Source organism: Bombus huntii, chromosome 4 (assembly GCF_024542735.1).
Source record: "Bombus huntii isolate Logan2020A chromosome 4, iyBomHunt1.1, whole genome shotgun sequence".
In the NCBI taxonomy this organism is placed as follows: Eukaryota; Metazoa; Arthropoda; class Insecta; order Hymenoptera; family Apidae; genus Bombus; species Bombus huntii.
The window spans coordinates 3,513,288-3,540,200 of NC_066241.1; the positions used below are offsets into that span (position 1 = coordinate 3,513,288).

At 46.9% G+C, this 26,913-nt stretch overlaps 2 protein-coding genes across 3 annotated transcripts in view; one reads left to right on the forward strand and one right to left on the reverse strand.

Moving 5' to 3' along the window:
• The window catches only part of LOC126865239 (nose resistant to fluoxetine protein 6-like), a 221,502-nt gene that overhangs the window by 18,835 nt on the left and 175,754 nt on the right, over positions 1-26,913 (forward strand). The gene's annotated exons all lie outside the window — the stretch shown is intronic.
• On the reverse strand, positions 1,014-26,659 carry LOC126865232 (uncharacterized). Of its 2 annotated transcripts, none has more exons than XM_050617527.1 (4): positions 22,985-26,659; positions 12,336-12,509; positions 2,592-2,769; positions 1,014-2,110 (listed from the first exon to the last, which is right to left on the reverse strand). In XM_050617527.1, exons 1-4 carry the CDS (start codon positions 25,907-25,909, stop codon positions 1,872-1,874), a joined length of 3,516 nt encoding a protein of 1,171 aa, XP_050473484.1. In that variant the 5' UTR covers positions 25,910-26,659; the 3' UTR covers positions 1,014-1,871. The 2 variants fall into 2 exon arrangements, with proteins under 2 accessions (XP_050473484.1, XP_050473486.1); XM_050617529.1 differs by lacking the exon at positions 1,014-2,110 and adding an exon at positions 2,117-2,436.

Consider the following 26,913-nt stretch of genomic DNA (forward strand, 5'->3'; position numbering starts at 1 on the left):
TCCGATACGTAGTACATACTGCGAAAATACAAACTGAGCGGTCGACACGGTTCTGGTTCCTTAAAATATTCGGAAGCAATTATTATATGTCGTTATTAGAGAAAGTAAGAAAAATATCACAGTGTAAAATGCAACGCTGTGACACAGACCCATCAAGCATCGATCAAACGATAACGTGAAATCAAATAAAAATAGTATGAGAATACTAGCGTCTACTAAATACAGCGACGAAAACTGGAACACAGTTGTTGTTTCGGTGTATAAATGCATCGTTATCGGTAATTATTATCATCGTATCGCACGTTTACCCTTGAATCAGTCCGCGATCACGCGATTAAATCTTAGTAGAAAGTTAATCATACTGCCGCAATCATACTTCGAACATTTACGCGATTCAACATAACATTTTTAATTTCTCGACGTTCGTGTAACCACTTCAAACATAATACGGACAACAAAAAAGAAAAACAGAAAAGCACACGTAATAAGTCGATCTCAAAGCAATTTAATTGTTCCGTGTACAAACTTTGCGAAACTTTGAGATCGATAATAATTTAATATGTACAAAATTTGATTCGCTTAAAATTAACGCTCGTATTCATCAACAAATCGATATTTTCCCTCGTATCTTTCTTATTGATTATTAGTTTTTTTCTTTTCTTTTTTTTCTTTTTGCTTGGTCCACGTCTAAATGTAAGAAACGAAAAGTGAAACAAACTCAACAAAACAAATATCGTGTATACATCTATCGTCTTATCTTGAGCATTCGTAAAGGATATCTGTATGATCTATCATACATTTGGTATAAATAATGAATTTCTCGGAATTTACAATTGCAATGTTATTCCTGGACCAAAACTTTCGCTTATTGTACATATACATATTATTAAGTATATCAAGTAGACTTACATTCTACTTTGGCTAAAACTTTTACAAAAATCTAAACTCCGGTGTTCCAATGTTTTCTTTTTTTCTGCAACGATTCTTTCTTATTGCGTTTAATTGTTTTTGTCTTTTTCTTTTCTAAAAATCCTGCATACAACTCTGGCCTTTGACTGGCAGCTTGAACGTTGAAGGGTTCAGCATTAAAGTAATCTCAAAAAGGTTACAAAATGTTCAGTTCCATCGTCGACTTCTCTTCGTTTGTTATAAAAATGTACCAAAAAGGTGATATGCTCGTTTTTTTTTCTTTCTTTCTTTCTTTCTTTTTCTCACCGATCACTGGGCTCTCCGTTTTAGGTGCTATCGAAAAAAGAAATGCACTGACGTATCTTGGCAGTTATAGTTACGCGTCACTTAGGAAAAGTCTGTTCACTTCGTTATCGTAATAATACAAAGAAATGCATATACTTGGAATGATACCGTCTTTTCGCTTAATTACCTAAGAAAAGGATTGCCTCTTCTTCGACGCGTTCGCGAACGAATATTTACTCCCCTTTCCTGCTTTTGATTCGTACCCTATGTCGGGAAAAAGTATTGCGCGCAGTTCTTACGACAGCGAACTATCTACGTAACACACGTAACGCTCGCTCGGACCGCGAACGCGTCGGGTGATGCGTTTCTCGAAAAGTTGCAGTTCTGCTTATACTCATAGGGCGAGCAATCGTCACGTTGAAACGTTCGAAGGAACTCTCGACATGCTTCTCTTCTTTGTTCGTAACGACTTGTTTACTTCCTTCTTATAAAAGACTGTTTCCGCGACTCTGCCTACGAAAAAAGGAAAGAAAAATACTTTGCCATTAGTCTTCTGAGTAGTCGGAATTTTGGGATCGCCTGCACTCTCTTCCAAGGAGAGAGAGCTCTCCTTTGAGCTTTTTAGCGAGTTTCCCGCTTCACGCGTCTTTCTCTGATCTTCGAGTTTTTCGGTCGCGTCAGTAGAGGAGATCACCGGTCGTTTCTGAGCCCCACGCGCCCCCGTCTTGAGCCGGTTTCAGGTAATCCACTTCGGTTTCGTTGTCCGCTTGGCTCGACGCGGTGGTTGTCGGCGTCGACGACGATGTCGATGTTGCCAGCAAGCTCGAGGATACGGCTCTGGTCACGCCCAGCTCGAACCCTTCGGACGTCAAGTCCACTTTGCTAGGAGTGTAACTGGCAAGGCCACCACCACCACCTGCGGGGAACAAGCACTAGCTTTCAGCACGCTACGCGATCTAGGCGAGTTGGACGAGAGAAACGTGTACGACGTATACAGAGCGAGGGACTAACGAAATGTTCAGAAAGTGATATAGCGACGAGAAAGACACGGAAAGTTTTTTCAACAAAAATAAGGAAAAACTGTCACTAAGTGAAAAAGTCGGTGTAGGGAAAGTGAAGCGTTTCTAGAAACTATGGAACTAATTTATACTAGAGACTCTTTTACGGGGTCGACATTCAAAAGGAATTGCAATTGTCTGCAGCGGTTCACGGGAGACATAACGTGGTGTATGAACGTCGCCTCTGGAAAAAACCGAAAAGAACGAGATACGTTGTTAGTGAAGGAACGAATGTACTCGATAAAAGCTACGTTCTTTCCTAAGTAAAAGTAAAGAAAAAAAAAAGTAGTCTGATCGCGAAGCTGGTTCGTGGTAACGAGAAACAACGATTAAAATTACCGAGTAGGGTCGGCATGTTGGTCGTCGAATTGGTCGAGGACGTTTTACCGCTGATCAGAGTTGATTGCTCGACGGAACCGGAAGTTTCGCCATCCACGCTGCTCTCACCCTCTAGCATCGACGCCTCGCTCGGATATTCGAAGGTACGGGTAGCCGTATCATCAAATTGTATTCGATGCTGAAACAAAACGCAATATATCGGTCAGTTCGATAGCACATCGAATTGGCAAGCTGTTCGATAGAGAAGTTTCGCGTCTAACGGAAATGCACCGAATTCAACCATTTGACGAAACAAAGGTCTCTTGCAACGATCGAAATATATCGATACCACGCGATTATTGCGAATCAGACGGTTACACGACGCGGAAAGGACCGTGTCTTTTGCCGGTTACAAATAAGACACGGGAAGAACAAACAACGGCACACAGCCTGGAATAACAGTAACCCGTCACACTCGATGCTTTTTCGACTGCGAGCGAGGACATCGCCTCCTCGTCCGTTTCTTGTCCACGAACGCGATCGTCAAAAGAGAAAGCAATTCTTTTTCTAGAGAGTCGTTGGAGCTCGCCGTTCATCGTGCATCCGATATTTCGGTCCACGAGGACCTTCGACGTGCCAGCAGACTATCATAACCTTGTTTACTGAAAAAAAAGTGGAGAGAACCTTCTCTTTTGAATGTTCGTGGGACGGGCATCGATCAGTTCGTTTCATAGTGACGCTTGTGTCCGCGACGATAGCGCTACTAGATCGCGGGAGCAAATAAATCCTTGGTCTTTGGACTTGCCGAACTGGTAACAGTATCTGCGATTATTTCGAGCAGAGGATGACTACTCGCTGGTTAACTGCGTGTACGGAATTTTCAAAGCCGCGAAACTGTTTCGGACACAACAGCAGAGAACGCTGGTTCGCCGTTTCACGAACAAAGGAAGGAGATCGTTGAGAAGAGCGGCGACAATGGCGAATGCCTTCGAACGAGTTTCCGGCACGCACCAAACAAAGCGTAGACGCGTTATCCTTTCGCGTATATCGTTTCCCAATGAAAGAACGTTCGATAGGATCGCACGCGCATGCTTTACGAGCAAATTTTTAATCCACTCGTCGACGAACTGTTTGAAAAGAGCACTCTGGCCGATCAAGGTCAGCGACGTCCGGAACGTCCTAGTTAATTAATGGTGCCAGTTAATTACGAACTGCCATCCGTCTCGGGTCATCGACAGCGATCAGAAGAACTTGCATCGTATAATCACCTGTTTCCAGCCGGTATAACAGCCTATCGACTGGTTAGCAGAGTCTCTTGTTCGAGCATCTATCGACTCGTTCGAAAGAAAATATCGCTCGAGTTTAATAAGCGTTTGTTCTCGAGCGTAATTTTTTCCGTAATAAAGTTTCTTTCGGCGAAACAACTTGAAACGACTTTGAACGAACGACTGGAACGTTTAGAATCCGTGCACGTACGCCTAAGCAGAAGCGACTATCGCAGCGAACGCGAAGAAAAGGTTTTCTTCTTGGCGCGAAAATCGCGACACTATGTCGATAAACAGAACACGAGCGTCATTGGCAAAAGGCAAATATCAAGATGGAAAGTTACACCCTGGACGTTTGGCTGGCAGGGACGAGCGTGTTTCGCGTGCAACGAGCGTCAAATCGTTCCTCGAACCGAGATACATGGGAGCCATCGGAGGCTCGCGCTCATTGGTCGCCGGTATATTGATTTTTAGGAAGAAAACGGCGAACCGAACTACCCTCGAAAGAGCGCAAACCTTTTGTTGCGTCGCGCGTGTGCTTTCTCGACCATAAAATCATCCTCGAGAGCACGCTGCCGGTGAATATCCGTTTAAACCTTGCACGTATAACCGTTGGCGAACGTTTGGGAGGAGAAATTCACGGACGAAACCGAGGCGCGCGAAACGCGTTTCTAAACGCGTAGAAACAATGTACAATGTCGCGTGATTTCGAGAGACAGATTCGCGTTTTTCTGAGGTCTCCTTAAGAAACGGACAAATAGGAATTTCGATAACGAGTCGTTTGGTTTCTGCTTCGCATCTTTACGATCGATAAAGAGAGGAAAACCGCCTCGTTTAGAGATCGTGTTCGCGTTGCACATTCGTTCCTCCACGACAAGCTCGGGAACCTCGAAGAATTTTTCGACTTCGATGGCAACGACTCTCCGGAGGAAGGAATCGGTCGTAGAAAAAGTGCGTCTACAATGTCGCGGACAAGCCATCGCTACTTTCGACCACAGCCGGAGAAACAATGCGCCTCTTATCGTCCTCGAGAAAGGAAACCGTTTATCGCGGCGGACAATAGAAAGAGGAAGCCAGGCGGACTTTTACGTATTATGCGTTACATTTTACGTCCCACATGCGCCGCGCCGCGTCGCTTCGTAATGCCTTTGAAATGCCGTGTCGCGTCGCTTCGCGGATAGCAACGTAGTTCGCTCTAAATTTTATTTCAAGATTATTCGCAGTCGAAACAATGTCCGACGCTGCAACGGTGAACCATGCGGGACTAATTCGAGAAAATGAGTCGACGAAGTCGTAATGGCGCGCGATAAATTATTCGCGCAAGTTTCACGGACGTAGCGCTTAACCTGGGGGATAGGCGATCGTTCGGGGATAATTTGCAAACGCGAGGGAGACATAAAGTTTAACGCGGCGCGAACCCTAGGATAGGTCGACCAGTGAAACTCAAAGGGGAGACGCGGACTTGTAAAGTCTTTTCTCCGCGTCGCTTTGGCCAGGTCGTGCACGGCAGGCAACATAAAAGCATCGAGGAATTTATCGTCGTGACGCCCCGTTCCCGTGAACACCCGCGTATCTCACCGCACGACCGCGTCAAATGGACGCATAAAGCATGTTGCACGCGGTAAAAACTAGACGCGTACGTATCCGTTATGTCTGGCAAAACCTGTGATCTTTCTCGCGCTGACAAGATTAAACGGCCCATGAGGTATCGCGCATTCGAAAAGCGGACAAACAGCCAATTGTTCTTTGATTCTCCGTTTAAGCGATCGCTGTTCGAACGTTCAACTCCGTAGCGTCAAACCGCGCTGAACCACAGGCTTCGACTTTTCGTAGAGATCCTTTAAATATGATCTCAACTGGTTCGAAACGAATTTTTCTTTCGATAAATCCAATGATACGATAACGTGAACTTTCATGCATATTCTAAATGTAATTTTTACTCTTTGCGAACTCGTTGCTCGTCAGTCCTGAAAGGGTTAAATTTTGCGATAATCGATACCCATCGATAACGAGATCCAAAGTTATTCGTCGCGATTAACGTTATGCACGACGAGCGATTCGCGTGAATTTTTCGAAGATTATTTACACCGGTATTCGGCGTCGATCGAATGGATCGTTTCGAATACCGTTACCGTATAAACGGTCACATACACGTTCGCATGCACGGTCCCACGAGCACGTTAGAAGCAAATTGCCCGCGTCTACGAGTGTTTACATTATTTCTTCATTTGCATACGCGCCGAGCGACCTATTCAATGGCGATGCACGCGGGGTGCATTCCTCGAAAAGAACTTACAAAGCGATGGTGTATTTACGAGGCAACACCGGCTGAATTTATTAGCGTACAGAGAGTCTCGATCGACCAGCCAATGTCACAAACATTTTTGTTGTTTCTTACAGCATCGAAGAGATCTTTGGCGAGCGCAGTTGTTCGTACTGCGACGGTACAATTTTCATTTTTGCAAATCGTTTTAGATCGTTTTCGGATAAACTAAAACAGCCTTGGATTGAAATCGTCTTCGAGCGACGTCTTGAACGAGAAACACCTTACTCGCATCGATGTTAACCATGCGAAGCATATTACGACGACCGAACGAAAAAACGTATCTCAGAAGCTCGTAGAGACAAACGGCTAGGAGAAACGCGCCTTACAACGATAAAAACTTCGATACTCGAAATAATCTTTTTTCTCACGAGGTTAGCCAAGTTGAACGCGGAAGATGGAATGCCCTGTACGCAGCTCTTTTCGACAAGATACTAACGGTCCGTAAACGCAATTACCCGTCGGGTTTTCCGCAACGTGGTAAAATTAGAAATTCAAATTCACCTTTTTTCTCCCTGCTACCGATCCGGAACAACGTTCCTGCGCGGTAGCAAGCGAAGTAGAAAAAAATCCCGCCGCGCTTCGTCCAGCCCACGAATTACAATTGATTTTCGTATATTTTCCAGCGGCTGCGGCGTTGAAACGCTCGCAACTGTATTACAATCAAAGCCGAGGAGAATTACCGGTCGTGCAATTTTCTCTAGAATGGTATGATTTCGCAATTGTTGCGGGAGGTGACGGCACCATAGGGTCGACGACCACGATGACGCTAGAGCGTTAAATAACCAAAATATGCATACAATAGGCAGACGTTGCTTCGCAAAGATATTCTTCGCTTTTTGAAATATTATCGTCGGACGTAAATCACCTGTCGTTGGACGTGACAACACCGATCGAACTCGAACTTATGAAATTCGACGATAAAACAATGGCGTAACGATCTGTTCGATATAAGCGAAGAAATCGCGTAAACAAAGTTTTCAAATCGTTGACCTACCTTTTAATCAAGGACGACGAACGTTGCAAAATCGCTGACGAATCGTTAACAAATCGGCGACGAGTCCGCGAAGAGAATCGCAGGCTAGCCGATTCAGCGAATAAAGGTGCTCGGTTACGACGTCGCATCGTTCGCGAACGTCGCGATTATTTGGAACCGATGTCATTTGCGTTTTATTCGAGTCGATTATGCAACATGATTCTGCCATCGTCGTAACGATCCGTTATCGCGGTACAGCTTCCGAGAATTTTGTTAATTGTTCGCCGAAGCGATCTTTAACGCGTTTGTTTGCCCGTCGTAGACGTTTACGCCTTCGACCAATTTTCATGCACACGTTGTTTGTATCGCGACGATTCCGTAATCGCGTTGATAAGCGGCGTTATCAGCGTGAAATTTTAAAATATCGCGTTTAGCTGTAATTTAGATAACCGTGGAGACACAACTAAGTGTTTGAAAACTCCCTGTTTCGTTTAACACGCCATTAATCGTAGTCGTAAGCAGGATTTCACGCGGAAGATAGATGGCTGCGAGGAATCGACGTCCATCGGTCGAATGGTCGATGTCGCTTGTCGCGCGGTACAAAGACCGCAGCCCTGAAGCGTGCGCGAATGTGCCATCAATCGCGCTCGCGATTATTCGCATTATCAGATACTGCACGCGTAATGGCTTTACACCGGAGCGCCGGTCATTACCTTTCACGGATCGCTATTAAATAAAAGAAGCACGAGCAACGGTGATGTTGATCGCGGATTCTCGCGGAACCACTTACCACTCCATTAAGAATCAAGCGATGATATTCCTTTGATCAACGTCTCAATGTATTAAACGGTTAATTAATTGGTATATAATTCGTTCGTCAATTCGATGGTAGGCATCGGAACGTGTCTTAAGATTCGTCGATATGTTTCTTTGAAAATAGTTCGAACGTTCCTCTCGAACGTTACGTCGATACTCGAATTGTGCCTACTACTTGCCTACTATCAACGTATGGATACGTTAGATTCTTCTTGTAGCAAATACGCAAATACTGTTAGTGAAAGAGATACAACGAGGCTATAAAATCGGTCAGGCGGTGAAGTTTATGCGTTTCGATGCTCGAAACGATTTGAAATGATTATAACGTATGATGCGAAAGAAAAGAACGGATTCTAGAAACAGGCAACTGGCTGTTTTTCGTACGGCGAACGTATCGATTCGAAAATAATTCGCAGCTTGAGATTCAAAGCGCTCTTCGATTTACGACCTCGTTATACTTTTCCTAGCAAACGTAAGTACGTTAAATGTGGCTGATTTTAGCCAACGCTCGATTTGATAATTCTTGTCAACGTATGTATGTTGAATTTTTACGAGACGCCAAATATTTGTGTATCGCTGTACGTTACGGGAAACAAGAGAACTGTATTCCCGCGGTTGCTACGGTTGCGTTATTGTTCGCGCGTCTTCGATTTCAGGAGAGAAATTTCCAACGGTGCTGAAATATTCGACCGGGAACAGGGTCAGTGAATTTCGCACGAGCCTCCTCTTTGTTTCACCTATTTCCCTATCGAGCGACGTGCACGCACGCCGACACATGCCGCGTGTGCTTTATCGTCGAACGACTCCGTACGTGGCTAGTATCGGTAATAAAACCGATTGTTTGCGAGGTGAAACTGTACGATACGCGGCCGGAGGCAAAGTGGATCGTAAAGAACAAATTATCTGCAGCAGCGTGCTGCGACGACCGCCGGTGTTTGTCAGACGAGGACGACAATTTCGCGCTCGAAAGTTCCTCCTTTCGCGTGCTTTTTCAGTGCACCGAGTCGGAAAATCAAGCAATTTTCTCCTGCACTTTGATGCAGTACGTGCCGTGTTCGTCTCGCTCGTTCCGACGAAAACCTTCGTTCCGGGAATTATACGCGTGTCTTCTGAAACGCGTTTGGAAAATACCATCGACGCGTTTCGCTATTTGGATCAGGTTGCAGTAACGAAACGACGAGCGTAACAGGCGAGAATTTGCGCAAAAATGCTGCGGGTTACGTAGCGAAGCAACGAGCTAGCCATCGGGTAATTTGAAGAATTTTTCTAACACGGCATGCAAACAGGGTTGCGCAACGCGTCATCTCGCGCCGCTGTTTTCAGCCGTGTAATTTTTCACCGTTAAAATTCCTGTACGTCCAATAAAATTAAAATATAGCATAGAAGCAATCGCCGTACGCGTTCTCCGTGACTAGTCGCGATTTCTAAGCTAACACGTTTCGAGTGCGCGGAAACGCTTTCGCGTCGCGAAGATAAACTTTACGTGATACTTACTTTTATGGGTAGGTACGCGGCTTTGCTTTCGGTCAGCGCCGTTTTAAGGTAATGGTATTTAAGCCGAGCTAACTGTGAAACCTCCGACCGCCGACGTACCGTCCGATTCGCCAGCAGTTCGCGCAACTTTGTCCTTAATCATCCCGTTATCCTATCGAATTCAATTTCGTACGAGCCTAAACTCTCTTTATAGACTTGGCAGCGTGGTTCGAAGTAGGAATTAGCTGGTAGCTTGGACGACGCCTCGTCGAGCGAGGAACAACGCCCGCATTTTCTACTCGAGAAGAATTATTCGCCGATAACTCAGGCCACAATGGAATTCCACGTCGTATAATAGCTTGTTCGCAGTTTCTATCGATCCGATACGCTCGACGGACGGCGGAATAAATCCGAGAAAGAAAATACGATGCATCGGCGAACAATCGATTCAGGAGATATCGGTTTTCTCGAGACGCGACCCGAAAGATCGATCGCTGGACAATAAGCGTGACGAAGCGGCACTCGAGTCGTTTCGTTTCGATCGCTTTTACAATGAAATATTGCGCACCGGTTTCTCCAAAATCCGCCTACCCCCATCCGCCAATCCAACTTTCCAATATGCAAATTGCCTCTTTTACCGGTTTTGATTTTTCATAACGCTCGTTACGTAATCCGTTATTAAAGGTTACTGCCTGTGCAACGTTAATTGGATACCAAAATTGAAACTTAGGCGGAGCTCCGTGAAATCGATTTACTCGACGGTGACTCAAGCATCGATGCATCATTATTGACTCAGATCGATAGAAAACACGTTGCGTAAGGTTCAATTTCCAGAGAATCACGATCATCGCTTCTCCGTCGTTTCGCCCGTAAACCGATCGAACAAAAGAAAAACGCGAATCGTTCCTCGCCTTTGACTTTTAGACACCGTCGCCTGTTGCGTAAAACAAACAAAGATTTCCGCCGAATCCGAAAGCAACGCGTGCTTGTGCCTCGTGAAAGACATATCGTGCTGCTCGGTTTCGCGACGACCATGAAACGGAATTTGCGCGTGTTTCGCCGCATTCCCACGAGGCACGGTAGATTAACTCCTTGGACGAGTCGCTGCTCGAAAATCATTGCCGGTTCGTGCATCGGCTACTACTTTTACTTTGCAAATCGACGCTGGTAACAGGTAGGCTACCTACTACGGATCGTCACGGGACTCCGCGTGTACTCGAGCCCGTGAGAAAGTCGTCCATCGACGCGTTTCCATCTTTTAACGTGCTAATAATTATCGACACCGACAACAAGACGAAAACAATCTACGATTTCTGTGCTACTCGGTTTCTGTGCTTTTACGTTTACTTTGGATCTACTTTAAACGGTCGACACGGCGACGCGGATCCGCCGTTTCGGCCTGCAGCAGCATATGCTTGGCATCGTAAGAGGAACAGACCGGCAGACTGCTTCCCCGGAGATTCGCAAATACCACGATGAGTCACGTGGTGTCGAAACGTAGAATTCCATGGGATAAGACGTCGTAATCGCAGTCGATTAACCAGAGACGAATCGATCGTCGAAACTGTACAAGAGCAATTTCATCTTTAATGGCAACTCGCCGGGAGAAGCTGGGCCGTGAAAATTAATGACGCGCCTGTACAATGTTATAGCACATTAATTATTTAGAACGATTATCTATAGTTCGAAAGGAGAGTATCGTTTAATCCGCTTTCGAGCTAGAACGAGCCTTCGGGTACCGGGGATACTTGTTCTACCGAAACTCGTTGATCGGTAAGTTTTCGCTTTGGCGAGTAGTTCGTTGAACCTTCGCGAGTATAAAAATCTAAAGTACCTGCATATCTGGAAAAGGTAGGATCGTGGAGCGAAAAAGTTTTTTTCGTATCTTGTCACGACGCTCGACAGATACGACTGTGACTGAAAGAATGACGCGATAAAAGGAAACGTTCAGCGTGTAAATCCTAAATTGTATAGAATCAAACATGACTCTGCATAACTACCTTGCAAATCGATATACATATATACATATACAAAGATAAGCTATCAGGATGACGAACGGTTGCTGGATCTAGCATGCAAGCTGTAATAAGTTTATCAGTGACACAACGCAAATAACGTCTTTTGATTTTCATCCGGTTTAATATACAACGATACCGCGGCGTCTTATGATTTTCGACCGAGAGACGTAACGTAATTTCGGTACGCTTGTTTTCAGGCAGGGACGAAAAATGCATTAAAAATTCGGGTTGAGGGAACAGGAAATAAAGAAGGGACCGAACGAAGGGAGAGAAGAGACGAAAGGCTCGGTGCGGTTTGTCCTTGAATATTTTACAATCTCTCTCAGGAGGGAAAGCGCATTCCCACGGCGAGCCAAGGGCCTTGGTTACAGTATTGCGTCGCTTGCTTTTTCACTTAAACCAGCTCCCGCCGCGCGATCCCAACTATAAAGCTGCAGTTGATTAGATTAGATAGCGTGCCTTTTCGTCCGATAACCAGATGTTAACTTATCTTTCGAAGAGAAAAAAAAAAGGAGCAAAAGTAATAGAACGTATCGGTAAACGCGACATCCTTGTGTTTAACAGGCTTTCGTATAGTTTTCGAACTTAACCCAAATTATCGCGCATCAGATAACGCTCGATCTTGTAATACACGCTCGTCGCAGATCAACAAACAGATTATTCCGAGCTTTTTGCGTCATTGCCTTTTCGTGTTTTTAGTCAACGTTGTTATTATTAGATCGCGGATTCTCATGCGATATTATTAAAGAAATTAAACGAAGGGTTACTTGACGTACTTTAGACGTACGTTTCCACAGACTTAAATTTTCCACAAATGCATGAACATTTGATCATTTGAGGACTCTCGCGAGTCAGAAAACTGGTCGAAAATACTCAACCACGCGTTTTGCTTACCTTGTGATTTCGCGGTGTCCTCGAGAGATTGCTGCGACCGTTGATGAGGACGTTATCGTTGAAGAAAGACACGTCGCAGGGCGAAGGTGGACCACCGGCGAGTTCCCATTCGGCGTCGTCGGTCGTCGACGCGTCTAACGTGGTGTCCAACACTATGATGCCACCGTCGCCGACCTGCGGGCCCAGCAAAAAAGAGGAGTGAGCTCTCGAAATCGGAACGTGATGCGTGGAATCCGGCGAGGTGACTTTCGAGTCTCGTCGACCGAGTTCCGAGGAAACGCGCTGCCTCGCGTTTCTCACCTCCGATCGTTGCTTCGTCGAGCCACGAAAAATCACCTCCGGCTACGAGTATCGACTTTCCTTAAAAAATTTCCGCGTATATCGACGCAAAGCCCGTTTCGAAACCGGCTGTCCACAGTCTGTTACGGCCAAAGTGGATTTCGCGATCGTCTATATGCACGTTGGCGCGCGAGACGCGCCCACGTGCTCGCTTGGCTGCAATTTGCGTGCGCGATGCAAACGTGTTCGCTCGCTGAACAAACAGCGCCAGGTGTCTCGAAAAATAAGAAAGACTGTTTAAAGCGTCTCGAAGAACACTCGACGCGCAAATATCGAAAGAGTATCGAGATGTCGAGGCGAGATGTCGAGGCGAGATCGAGTGTGCCGTAGATTAACGCAGAGACGACTACAAGCGTCGTAACTTCCTCGATACGCTTCCCTCGAGCCCTCGATGTCGGATACGCTCGCACGGGACGACACGCGTCTCGACCGCGCGTTATTCATCGACATCCGCCGCCTTTCAATTATTTCGTGAATGAACATCCTGTCGATTTGGAAACCGAGTCGAACGAAAAGCGACACGAACGCGTCTTTGACACGCACCATCGTCCGTCTGTCCTACTATTTCGAGTTCCACTACTTTTTCGCACACGGCTGTCTCTTTATCTACCGACACGAACATAAAGATACGAACACGCGACTGTTTCCGCGCGTATCTCTCGCGATGACGCGTTTAATCCCAAACGCGTGACAAAATCTGCGCGATTCACGGAGTACGTCGCTCTATCGTTTCGTTGAACGATCGATAGAACGGAATCGCGTTCTTCGACAACGAGACGACACGTACGTACGAGCAATTTCTCGTACGAGTTGCCACGAATCTCTGGATCCGTACGCCAGAGAAGAAATAATCGCGCGCGAAACGAAACGATGTGTCGATTTCCGGTCCAGTTCCGACCTCGGATCTTTCGAAAGTGATTCTTTCCTGTTCGCGACAATTTCTTTCGTTCGTTCTTTTCCGTTTCCCACTCTCTCTCTCTCTCTCTCCGCCCGACCGAAAGAATTCGGGTTGAACGGCGAGATCTAAGAAAAAATGCGGTCACGGATCATAACGCGAAGCCACATTACGGACGAGCAGAAATCGGGGCCGCGTAACGCAATATCTATCTGGATTTGAATATAACGTGCCGCGGATGCACTGGAACGAAAAGATATCGATCACGGATCGCGGTGGATCATCGATCACCGGATGGAAGACACAGAGTCGTCGCTGTGCGATCCAATCTGGTTTGCCGTTTCAAAAGCTATGGCGTTCAGATTATTTCAATTACGAACCTGCGTTCCTGGTGAAAGAGATACGACAAGGTTATAAATTAAAACGTTAAGTAGGTACGTCGATTGATCTAGCTGCGGTCGGACAAACGTAGCCTCGTCGGTAAATTGCGAATTCACGAGAAATTTAGACGCGTAACGATCTGCAGTGCGTACACAATATCTAAAATAAAGTATTTGTTATAATATTGTTCGATATCATTTTTGAACCGTATCTCTTTATTCGTGTTGATAGAAATTTGCATTTGCATAAATATCAGCGATCTATCTTTGAAGAAAACCCAAAGTAGAAGCGCCCATCGAATCAAGTTTCTAAACGTCGTTCGTAGATCGAATCGAATTCCTGCTTCGACTATTTAAACTCGTGCACTTTCAAGCTTCGCTTGTTTTACAACCTCGCGCGTATCTCTTCCATCCAGACAGACAACTTACGTTTGGATGTGTAATAAAGCGCGAGCGAAATTAATCGATCCGTGGCGTTATCGTCCGTACGATAATGAACGTTCATTGATGCTGCCGTGAGAAGAAAGTAACTCAATATTTCCGTTGCTTCCGTGGCGCGGTTGGTATCTCTTTGTTGTGTCGGCTATATTACGCAAGTGATTGCACGCGATAACACGTCGTGAGAAAAACGTCGTTCTGGCTGCGTTTATCGCGCATTCTCGCTCAATAACGAACCAAGTAGGCGAATTAACTTGGACTAATCCAGTAAATAGAATAAACGTTTAGACCGATCTTGGTTTATTTCGTGTACCGACAACATTTCTAATTTACGAGATCTACCGACTGCCGACCATATGGACGATTTTTAATCCGACGCTGTCGATGGTCAAACGCGTTCGCTCGAGTTGGCATATTAATTGGAACTAAGATATGGTAAACCAAGCGTGCAGTATGGCTCAACCGACTGTATCGAAAGGATTTCCAAGGATAAAAAGGTAGTTTTTAAGGGAAAATACGAAAGATAGGGGAAGGAAGGAACGACAATGAACCTAAAGATGAGGTGGCTGACTTCATGAGAAATTCCCAGGACGTTTCTTTCCATTATTCCAAGCGTATCGGGGTATCGCCTGTACTGCTTAGACCTTGAACCCTCCGAGAGTCCAAGACACTGTCCTAACGATCGTATAGGAACAACCTCTCTTCGAATACACCTGCGTTCACGGAGGTGCAAGCCCGCATAAGTTAACCCTTTGTCGTGTTCGAACCACGTAGAAGAGTCAAAAAAGGCGGAGAACCGGATGTATGGGGTGTCTCGAAAGTAAACCTCGTGTCAATAGCATATTCGATTTCGAAGGTTTGCGTTTGACCTCCCTATATAGATACAGCAAAGACGATTACTATTATTAAAAAAAAATAATAATAAAAATAAGAAAAGAAAAAGACAGAGAAGATACGATCGCTGTAATACGCGTAGCTACTTTTTTTTCGTCAGCTCTACCCGACGTTTAACGAGCTCGTTTCCTGGCGAGAACCACGGCCAGCTTTGCAGACGTCACACACTCGTGGTCTCTAAGCAACGAGTTTAACAATCTAGCTCAAACAATGCAGCTATCTACATACATATGTATGAAATTGTAATCTCTCTACACGGACACGATTGCACGAGAATAATTAATGTCATGTTAATTTCGCTTTATTTGACTTTATTAGGCGCGTGCGTTAACGATGATTCTATTAAACCGAGGACTATAAAGATTTGCTATCTAAGTTCGTCGGAAAAAACTTCGCGTTCCCCTCTGCAGTACGGAAACATAGCCAATTTCGTATAAATTCTCGCAACGTCAGAAACTTACGATTTTATGTTTCTATTAAAAAGGAAGTCCACGATGATAAGTGTACGATACGTTATCACGTGGCAAATTACACGATGACACGCGTAACGGATGCACGTTTCGTCACATTCGTTGCATGTGAATTCTCGACGAAATTCAGTCGTTCGTGGATTCGTCTCGTCACGCGAAATTCGTCGCGACTCGCGCTAACTCGGAACAATATAAGTCGCGACGGGCGTAGAAAACCGATTTTATCTTCGATACCAGTTCCTCAAAGTAGAAACTTTCTCCCCTTTGTTCTACCCTCGGCAGTCGTCGCGTTTCTTCGCTTCGCCGTCGATTTGAACGGCCGCCGTCCCGTGGGACGTAGGACAGCGAAATTATGCAAGAGAAACCACGCCCAGTCTTGTTCTCCGTCTATTCGCGGATTCGACAAATTTATTCGTCGCCCGGAACGTTCTCCGTTTAGTCGTGGTCGCCGCTGCTGACTCGAAATCCTATGAATCAGCCGCGATTTCGCGACACTGCGAAAAATCGAAACGCTGCCTCGTCGCCGGTTTTTCACGGAAACAGCGATATGACTCGTCGGTGGATCGTGGCGTCGCGTCGAGTTTCTAAATTGGAGCTCGCACAGTTCCGACGGCATGATTCATACAGCGTCGAGATTAATCCATGGAGGTCGTTTGCCATAACCTCTCCGCAATTTCCATTTACGCGTTTGCCATTTTCGCGTCGCTGATATCGTAGATTCTACTCTGTAATGGATCGAGTTATACAGATACACCGAGGGATAAAAAAAACGTCAAGTCGATTTCGGGTCTAAAATACCGGCCATAGACTTTTTCGTTTCTAACGCTAGTCGAAGATCGTTAAAGTCACCGAAGGTGATATACAACCCGGCGATACGATTTTAATTGGTCGCTGTACAGTTTTTATCTTTGACTACCGTAAGCGTCCTGGTATTTATTAGGCTCTTAAAACGAATATCTTCCTGTTCGTTGATAGAGACGCGTTTTTGCCAAAAACTGGATCCATTACGTAACCGGAGAAGCAGGGCGAGAGGGTCGAACGAACCGTACAACGTTCGAGGCTTGCATGCAAATGCAAATTCGATCCACGACCAGCTGTCCGCTCGCGTTACCACTCGAGTTTCTCCAGAGATCGTTGGTCAAGGCCAAACGAGGTCAGGCACACCGAATTTCGTTAGAAAGAAGAAAACGGACGATCGGCGCGCGTTCACGACGTAAATTGAAAAAATTCCATCGTGCGGTATAAGCGTGTCGGTGATGGCATTCGGCTACTTTATCTTTGGCTTTATTTATCCAACGGACCAATTAAGAGAGCTGGAAAAAGCGCACGAGAAACAAACACGTAGCGGGTACATCTCGGTAAATCGATCCTCTCGAGTTTGAATTTGTCCACCGAGGGAACGGCCGATAAATCTCTTGGATCGTCCGGAATAACCGAAGACTGGCCACGCAAGCCATCGCCGCTTATTTACTGCGTCGCCGCGATGATAAAAACGTGAATCGTAATGGGGTTAAGGAATGCAACAGCTGGCTCATTCGAACCGTACCAGTAAACGGAGAAAAGTTCGTTAACGTTGCCTCGTTAATCCTCCCATGATCGCCTTTTAGCTCCGGGTGCCGCGATTAATTTCGCAAATGGACTTTTAATAAATCGGAGAGGACGCCGCCCGTGCGTCGCATCGCGAGCCAGCTTTCAATCGCGAAAAATTCGCGTCAGCTCGGAGATTACCGACAGAGTTATACAGTCATTTTACGGTTTAATATCCACGCGGCGAACAATCGGCGACGCAATAATAACGTTTGTTCAACGTATAGATCACCGGAATTAACGAAACGATAAATCGATAGCGCATCGATGGTATCGCTCGTACCGACCAACCGGTTCTCCACCAGTTCTGGAAACGTTCTCCGACCGGTCAAAGTCACGCGTTGAAAATTACAGAGTACGAATCGTGATCGTACGACCGACGATGAATCGGTGGATCGGAGCTTCCCACTAGGAATTACAAAACTCCGAGCAGAGAGCCGGTCGAATTTTCAACGATCACGATGACACGATTCCGAGCATCGATTATGCAAGAATGCATTGTTCGCCGCGGGCGGAAGAGCAGATAACGCGAAGGAAAGAGAAGCTATTGTCGCGTGGCCTACATACCAAAAATCTTAGAGGCTGATTCAGTTGCGACACGATCGTTAGAGCGCAATGTTCCTTAGAAGGTCTGCCTGAGGAGCGAGTCTGAAACGCGATAACGGGCCTAGCCAGCTTCACTCGCTGAAGCGGTACGTACAGTCTCGCGTCCCTCTAGGACGGCCATATACGAGAATTCCCATAGCGTGGTATGGAATGTCACCAGCCACGATGCCGCTGCCATTTCTCAGTTGGCTGATCGGCTATCCAACTTCTACCTGGCAATTTCTTCCAGCAACTACGACCTCCCGTGACCGCCGACCGATCGAGACGAACTGCGAATTCGTCCCCCTCTCCTCGAAAGGAGCGAAAAGAAACGTCTCCATCGAATTCTCGAGACAACCGAATCTCGCTATTCGAATCCGTTCGTGGCTAAACTATCCTCTCGATCAACGATCATCGATGACAACGTCTAACGCGATAACATTGCTAGGTGCTGTGTGTTTACAAGCAACGGTAAGACTACGAGAATCTAGAAAGTATCATCAAGTTGGACGAATTGAAAATGCGATCGCGGATTAGCAGGATAAAACGGCAAGCCGAACTTGAAGACGAGGTGCGAATAACAGGCTATCGGTGATAGTTATCGAAAGAAAGAAGGTCAAGGATACCTTCTCCAGGCGTAAACTCGATTACCGTACTTGCATGCAATACGGTAAACCTGTCGACGAAACGAGCCAACAGTGGTTCTTCGAACGATACGATGCGCGTTTCCTTTCTCTCCTGCGATCTCGCGAGTATATACCAGCGATAGCACGAGCTACGCAAAATCATCGAAGCTTCTCGATCGAATCGTATTGCCTTCCCTTCCCTTCCAACACGCCCAATCCCTTATCGATGGTAATTTTGAAAAAAATACGATCGATGAAACAGCATTTGACGCATCGGTGGTATTCAATAACGTTCTTGTCTCCTCTTAATTATCAGTCGATAAGACAAAATAAATAGCTGCCTGATTCATCCAGATATATCCTAAATCGTCTAAGTATCCGAGCAAGGATTGTATTTATACAAGAACAACTGTAGCCGTGTGTTTATCTTTCTTCGATGACAACTTGTCGAGCGTTGTACGACATTCAACGATAAATCGATCGGAATTCAATGGAACACGAAACATGCTACTTCGATCGTAGTACTTCCGTTGAAACGGAGGACACACCGCAGAGCGTGCAGGCTCTGTTTCTAGAAGAAATTAAAGAAACAGAAGACAGTCTGACACGTTTCGAAGATCTTTAACTCTTTTTTTTATAACGAAAGATAGGCAAAACGTGGTCGCGCGCGTTTCGTCGAAACTGATTTTCCTTTCCGAATATTACGCGTGCAACGTTACATCGGTCGGTAGAGCATTTAACGCATAATGGATTCGTGATAACAGTAATAACATAGAAAGCAAAGGAACGTATTTAACGGTTATGTAATAGCGCGTAATCATCGGTTGTATTTCCCTGCGGGTTGTTGCACGGACAAGACGAATGCCTGCTAATCGTACGTTTATGGTGACAAAACTAATGTATCGGCCGGCTATTGTAACGTAATAATAATATGCGCGAAGGAAAACGAGCATAACTGGTCTCGTAACGAGTTTGGTTTATCAGTTAACATCCACATTCCTCGGTAATTAGCGTAGTCAACGCCGAGAGGCTTTCGAGCCTCCCACCGAGTTGAAACTCGGACAACGACAACGCGGAATTCTTGATTTCCGTTGCTGCTACGGCACGATTAAGACGCAGAAATGCCACGTAATTTCTGCTTTCACCGGGGATAAACTTTCGGAAGATTGTGAAAGATTTTACCGTTACGGGAAACAGCGTTATTCGAAATGTACACGGATCCTCTATCGCGCCCAAGTGGAAATATTTACGAACGTATACTTCTGGATAAGCTCTGTTCGCGTAACGTCGAAAGAACTCGCGAGAATACAAATCTTATCGTTATTATTGGCAGACTTATCGTAGCTTATCGAGGATCGAAAAATGCTCTTCCTAAAATAGCGGGGCAGTTCGGTTGCGTGTAAAATACAACCACGTGTATACTTTCCGTCCACGTAATACCAAGTTGGTAACGCTCTGTTCTGCAATTAATTTCTTTCCGGCTGCATTACGAAACGCTCATCGTTTCAGTCGGCTACCTCTAGGAATGCCACGAGACTACACTCAGCAATTCTATTTCATTTTCCTATTTTTTTCCTTTTTCAATTACATCTATCCCGGTTCTAGCTTCATTCCCGTCGTTTCTCGCTATAAAGTCGTTGGCAACGGGCGACGAAGAAAACGCGCGATCGTCGATGCAACGTCGCATTTCGTACCTCGATCGGTCACGAATATTCGTTATCCGCGTTTCCTCTTCTTCTTTCAGCGTCGTAGATTAAAAAAAAAAAAAAAAAAGAAAAAAGAAAAAAAGAAACAGAGAAGACGGTCTTCCGAACGGAGGATCGTTCCACGGCCTAATTCCGTTGGCGCATCACACGGTGAAGGGAGCCTTTTACCTCGTTACGTGCGCGGATCCCGAACCATTGTGAATATTTTCGTCGATTAATTAGGCCAATTATTAAAGCTCGCTATAACCGACTGCATCGTGACGCGTTACACGCGTTGCCGAGGTGCACCGCTCGAGCTTGCGCAATTATTACGAGGTCGTCGAAGGTTAATTAACGCGACCGACGAGTGTTGCACGCAGTACTATCGCGTATCTCGACCGATCTGCCTACATTCGAGCCTAAACCAGAATCTCCTCCCACTTCGGTCGAACTTTTGTCGCCCTTTTTGTTTCGGCATCAAACGTACCGGACAAACATTCGATCGATTAACATCGTTTACCGGCGCCCATTCGATTTCGTAACTCGATATCCGAGAAGCGTGCACGTCTATGCAATTTCGTTATCGCGAGATCCGTAGCCACTTAATTTCTGTTTAATTACCAACGAGGAAAGGTTATATCCGCGGCGGCAACAGCAGCAGCAACCAGCGGTAGCAGCTTCGGAACCGCTGATCTACGCTGACACACGCTACGCGTATATACGGCAGCGTCGAACCGAGCTAACGTTGTGAGACAAGGAATCCGATATCCGCGACATGTCATCAATCGAATTACGCAGACCGCCGCGAAATTTTACCTTTCCCTGACTGCCGAAGGTAAACATAGTACAAGCGTAATCGTACACCTCCTCTCGCAGCTACGACAAAGATAAATTTGCAGAGGCGTAACAGAGGCTTCGCGAACGTGCCACGAAGATCGCACAGGTATCGATAGGCAGGCCGTTTTGTCCTTAGATTATAATCTAATTGTATCGGGGACAAGCAGGGGCTTCTCGAGTTCTAACGTCAGAAATTTCCATAGATAGCTGCAGATCCAACTTTTAATCCGTGAGAAAGCTACTTACGACTAGAGATATTTTCTACGGAAATAGCGTAGACGGAATAAGACACGTATGCACGTGCTACGCGAAAGAACGCGCTACCTTCGCGACTCCAGAAGGCCTTTCGGTCGACCCAAGGACGACGGAGCTTGACTCGATCGAATGGAAAGTATCACGAGGAGTGTCGTTCGATGCATCGCGGTAAACGTTCAAAAATCCATCGCGTTCTTCGCTCCGTATGGCTCGACGATGATTTCGCGATCTGGATGCACGCTCCAGTTTCCCGTTCGTTAAACGGTCCTTCCGTGTATCAGGACAGCGCGGTTGTTCCCTCTTTTCCGGAGGTCGATTCGCGAAAATCCCGTTACAGCTATTAGACGGACGTCTCTCGACGAGATGTTCGTAGATGAAGATCACGCAACAAAAAGTCGATAATTCCAGGAACAGTGATAAATTGCAAGGCGATGATCGTTAGAAAATTACCGAGAACGGCTGAAAGAAATTGTAGAGCGATTCGTATACCGGACGATCGAGCTTCCGCGTTATCTAATACGAGAAAGTCAGCCTCGTCGCCACCTTCAATTTGCCGATCGCGATCTTAATTTTCTAGCTTTTCGATGCAACATCGAATACGCTCGATTTCACCGGATTAAACCCTTGTCGCCGGGTTAACGGTCTACGTTCTTTAAAGTTCAAAGCTCCACGACAGACGAGTTCGATGTCAGGAGTCGAATTACGATCGAATAGAAGAAGCGCGTATCTGTCAGAAGAGTCGCGTTACCGTTTCGATTCGGTATGGCATCAGCTGTGAGACAAGTTTACCGCGAGTCGAATGCGCGACATCCTTCTACTCGACGCTGTGGAATGGAAAACAAATAAATGTCGTGTACGAGCTGGTTAAATGTGACCGCGTGCCACGAATGCTCAGACGTCACTTAAAATTCTACGTGTGCCGCGGCGCGAGAGCACGTACGCCTCGAACGCAACGCCAGCAACGCTTTTGTTAACGTAAGTCATATTAAAGAAAGTGAAATGCTCCAATTATACGCACACGTACGAAAAGAAAGTGGTCCGTGACAGGGTACCATTGAACCGTGTCGATATCCAGCTATTTACAATCCGATCACGAACTCTTCAGTTTCCAATTGGCATATCTCAGACCGTTCGAGCAAAGGAGCATCGTACGTTCGAAAGGTATTTTCCTTTCGAAACGTTCCTTTTAATGAACTTGTGCAACCGACGAACTTTTATTTTAGTTTAAGAAAGTGTTTCGGACCTCGTGCGTAATCAAACTGATATCTTTATTGAGACGTTGCCTGTCGCGAGCTACGAGCTATCGGTTCTAACATATCGTAAAACAGATAAATTTACTAACTTTATCTATCGAACCACGGGTTGATTAATCGTTCCATTCGATGGAAAATTATACACTGGAAAAAAAGAACTACGCAATTTACAACTTGTACTTGTATACACCGATTATATATACAACGATATGGTTAAGTAGAAAAATATCGCTCAAGAGGACCCTAACGTTGAATAACTCGGTTCGCGACTACGATCGAAAACGAACGATTGCCCGATTTCACCCTTCGAGACACACAGTTTCGAATATTGGCGCGATTTGGAGAAACTGCGATAGAATGAGAGGGAAACGAGCGAGATTGGAAGTAGTCGTAGCGATGACTCACCTTTGGCTTCTCCCGTTTCTTTTTGATAATAAGTCCGTCGTTCTCGATATAATCCGGCACTTCCTTCCGGTTACTGAAATTGAACACCATGGTGTTGTTTTGTTGGTTCCAGGGCTTCGTCTCCCACAGACCGGCGCCACCCGTGCCGGACTTTTTCGCGGGTTGAATCTCATCGGCGCTCTTTAGGCTAACCACAACCTTGGTAGGTTGTTCTATACTTTTCACTCGATTGATCAGATTTTTCTCCAACTCCCGATTGCTCAGATTCTGCTGAGGATGCTGCGCCTTGGTAGACACGAGCGGTCTTATTATCCCGATTTGTTTTTGGGGCGGAGACTCGACCTTTTGGCATCTTATCGTTTTCAACTCGTTCCCTTGCGGATACGAGGTATTGGTCGGAGACTTGATCAGACCCAGGCTGCAGATAGCACCGATCGGTTTGGTTTCCACGTTTGCTTTGGTATCCATCGTATCCTCTTTATTGTCCTCGATTTTCCTGTCACACTTGTCCAGTTCTAACCTCTCCTGCAGCCTCGAGACCGTCTCTTGATCCGTTACGACGTTCGTGGAACCCGCGGACAAAAACGACTTGCCCCGAGGAGGTTCCAGCGACAACGACTTCGTTTCGGTCCGAGCATCCGTTTGACGTTCGTCCGTTGGCTTTTGACCATTCTGCTTGAATCCTGGCAAGTAACTCTTGTTGGAGATCGGTTTGTCGTTGAAACTGAACTGCATTGTGACGCCGGTTTTCGCGATATTCTCCAGTGCGGTCTTCGATATCGTCTTTGGGGCATCGACCTCCTCCGCCAGTTCGTCGTCGCTGTGATTCGCATTGTTGATCGGTGGCTTGTTCTCCTCGGGCTTCTCTTGATCCGCAGGACTGTGCTGTATCCTCTCGGAAGGCTGCTGCTGCCTCGGATGTTGTTCGACGTTGACGATATTCCCGTTCTCCTCGAGTTGCGACCGCGGCGTGATCTTACAGGGTTCGGTCACCGACATCTGTCTAAGTAACTCCCTGCTGGGACTCGGCGGTGGCTTGTGCACGGGGCTGGAATTCTGCCTGACGAAATCCTTCATCGGGGACGGAGGGCTGTGAACGCGTGGTGAACTTTGCCTGAGCGTGTCCTTCATCGGGGACGAGGGGCTCTGCAACCTGGGCGAGGAAATTCTGGGGGAAAGAACGGGCGTTACAGGCGGTGACTTGACGTTGATCTCCAGAGAGGATTTCAATTTACTTGGTTGTGGCTCGGGACTGGGCGCGGGCGAGAATTTCAACTTGTAGGATGGCTCGGGCGACGGGGATGGGGAGTGCGACTTTTCGATTTGCTGGAACTTGCTGACCACCGACGACACCGACTGCACTATAGGATCCGTAATCACTCCGTCGATGTGATACTCCTGGCCGTCTTGGCTCTCGATCAGCTCGGCCGTGGGTTTCTGCGGCAACACGATTTTCTTCGGCGATCCTGGTGGCGCTCTGGAATTCCCATTGACGAACGGTTTAGGTTGAATCGGTGGTTTCGGCCCTACCTTTTTCTGCGCCTGGGCTTTGAACGTGTCGTTGATCGTTTTGAACGTGGCCACCTTCGCGGCCACTTCGCCTTTCGGTTTCAGCTTCTTCGCGGACCCCTCGAAGATCCTCATCGTGGTCTTGACTAGATCCGGCGGCGGCCTTTCCGTTTCCGCCAGCAACGGTTTGATTCTTTTCGGCTTGTTCACGGGTTTAGGCCTGTCCAGCTCGCCCAATCGGCTCTCTATTTTCACCGAGCTACGATCGATCAGAATAATGTGATCGTTGACCGGGTCCTGCTTCAAACCGTTGGTCACCACGCGACCGGATACACCGTGGGTACTGCCGACTTCGTCCGTCCCGTTGTACCTCATCAGAGTTTCGACGCTTCGGGCTCGTTTCATCGACTCGTTACCACGGCAAGCGTTTCTGTACCTGTCGGTTTTCGTAGCCGCACCGGTAGTCGTCCTTTTCGTGTACTTCCTCGCGTTCTTCTCTCCCGGTTCGTCGTCACAGTCTAGCAGATCCTCGAGACTCGCGGCGCGTCTGAAACGTTGCACCGACACGCGACTCTTGTTCATCTCTTTCAGTGTAAGGTTAAGGTATTTGCTCTTGAGTTTGTTCACGATTCCCGGTCCGTATTGCAGTTCTTCCGAACTGTCGCTCTCTCCGTCGTCGCTGGTCGACGCGCGATTCCTCGCCATTTCCGTTTCGATTTTACCGGCTTTCATTTTCGATAAATCCGCGAGAAGCTCTCTCTCCACTTTGTTCGTTCTACACGCGCGATGATCGTCGCAGCCTGCCAACAAATCGGCCCCTTTTCCGTCTTGTTTGGAATCCTCGATCTCCGAACTGTCACCGTGTTCCGATTTTCGTTCCATGTCCGTCGACGATTTGCTTAGAGTATCGTTCGCAACATCCTCCGAGTCGGAGCAGAACGACAGATCCACCTCGAGACGCATGTTGCACGCGACTGTCGAGGCAACGTCGGTGGCGGCGGTCGTTCCGCTGCTGATGATGGCGCCACACGCCGGTCCTCTCGAGAAAAACGGCGAAGATGATACAACGACACCAGCTATGGCGCTTCCACCACTACCACTGTTAGCACTCGAGCTGTTAACCATATTCACACTGTCCTCTCCGCTGCTCGTTGTCCGCGATCTCGATGGCACATTGCCGGCTATACACTGTTCTTGACTACCGGTCGGATCGACCACCGATTCCGATGTCCCGCCTGTCGTCGTCGTTGTTGTCGACGAGCCGATCACCGCTGAACATAGCTTCACACTGGCTCCGTTACTCGCGAGAACCTTGTTCTGTTGCCGACGACGCTGAATCAAGTCTCTTTTCCACTGTGGCACGTTACTGCCGTTCGTTTCGCCGGCGCTTGTCGTCGTGTTGCTGGTGGTAGCCATGTTGGACGCGCGATGGGCGCGTTCGCAAACGCGCGCCCGAGTCTACGCGACACCACACGTCCCCTCGGCCTCTTTCGATTCTCGCGCTGTCAAAATATGTCCTTTTTCGTTTCAGGCACAACGCTCGGCGTTCATCGTGCTCGTACGAATCCTTCCACCGATCGGAACCACCACCAGCTGCGTATGCTCGTTGGAAAATCGATGTCTTTGACACATATGTATGCACGTTTTCACGCGCACGAGGTTGACAGAAGACACGTTTCGTTTCTCCGGCAATGATTTATACGATCATCTTTCCTTGTGTCTCCAAAATTAGAGAGCAACGATATTCTCGACGAATACGTCGTATCACCGACGAGTCGTAACAATTAACGGAAGATGCAGCTTTTTCCTCGTCGCTCGATTCGATTCGACGTTTCGACGTCCGAGTCGACTTTACTTTACTCGAAGAGTAATCGGAAAAAATCAAAGGCACCTGTCGTGAGAAACGCACACGCATTCACACTTGCACACGCGCACAGCACCCGAGAGGAATGAACAGCACAACTCCACGTACCGTGCACGTACTATTTCACTCCATGGTAACTATCATGTCCGCTTCCTGGTGCAGCGTCGTACCCGGCGAAGGCTCGCCAATCGTTGGAAATCGAAAGTACCTGCCCGTGAGGACGCACTCATGCACGCACTCACTCACGCACTCATACGAAAACGCCGACGAAAGGCGAGCACGGCCGTCCTCGTTCGTTCGCACGCACTCCACTCCTGCCCCTGTACAGATATCTCCTCTCTCTCCCGTTTTCTATGCATCAGCCCCCTCTCGCGCCACCACAGAACCCATCTGAATCTCTCCTCTCCTTCACCCTTCTTCCTAGCCCCGTTTACCACCGCTCGCTCCACCACCCTGACGTTATACTTTCGAGTAAACGCGGCTACTATCGAGTATCGCGAACTGACATCGAAATCTTGGGGTTACGAGGACGTATCGTGATTCGAACGTCGATTCC

Coding starts and splice junctions, on each gene's coding strand:
- LOC126865232 (XM_050617527.1), bottom strand. CDS start 25,909: ATGGCTACCACCAGCAACACGACGACAAGCGCCGGCGAAACGAACGGC. Junction 2,770..12,335: donor GGACACCGCGAAATCACAAG/GTAAGCAAAACG, acceptor GTTTTGTTTCAG/CATCGAATACAATTTGATGA. Junction 2,111..2,591: donor CAACATGCCGACCCTACTCG/GTAATTTTAATC, acceptor TGTTCCCCGCAG/GTGGTGGTGGTGGCCTTGCC.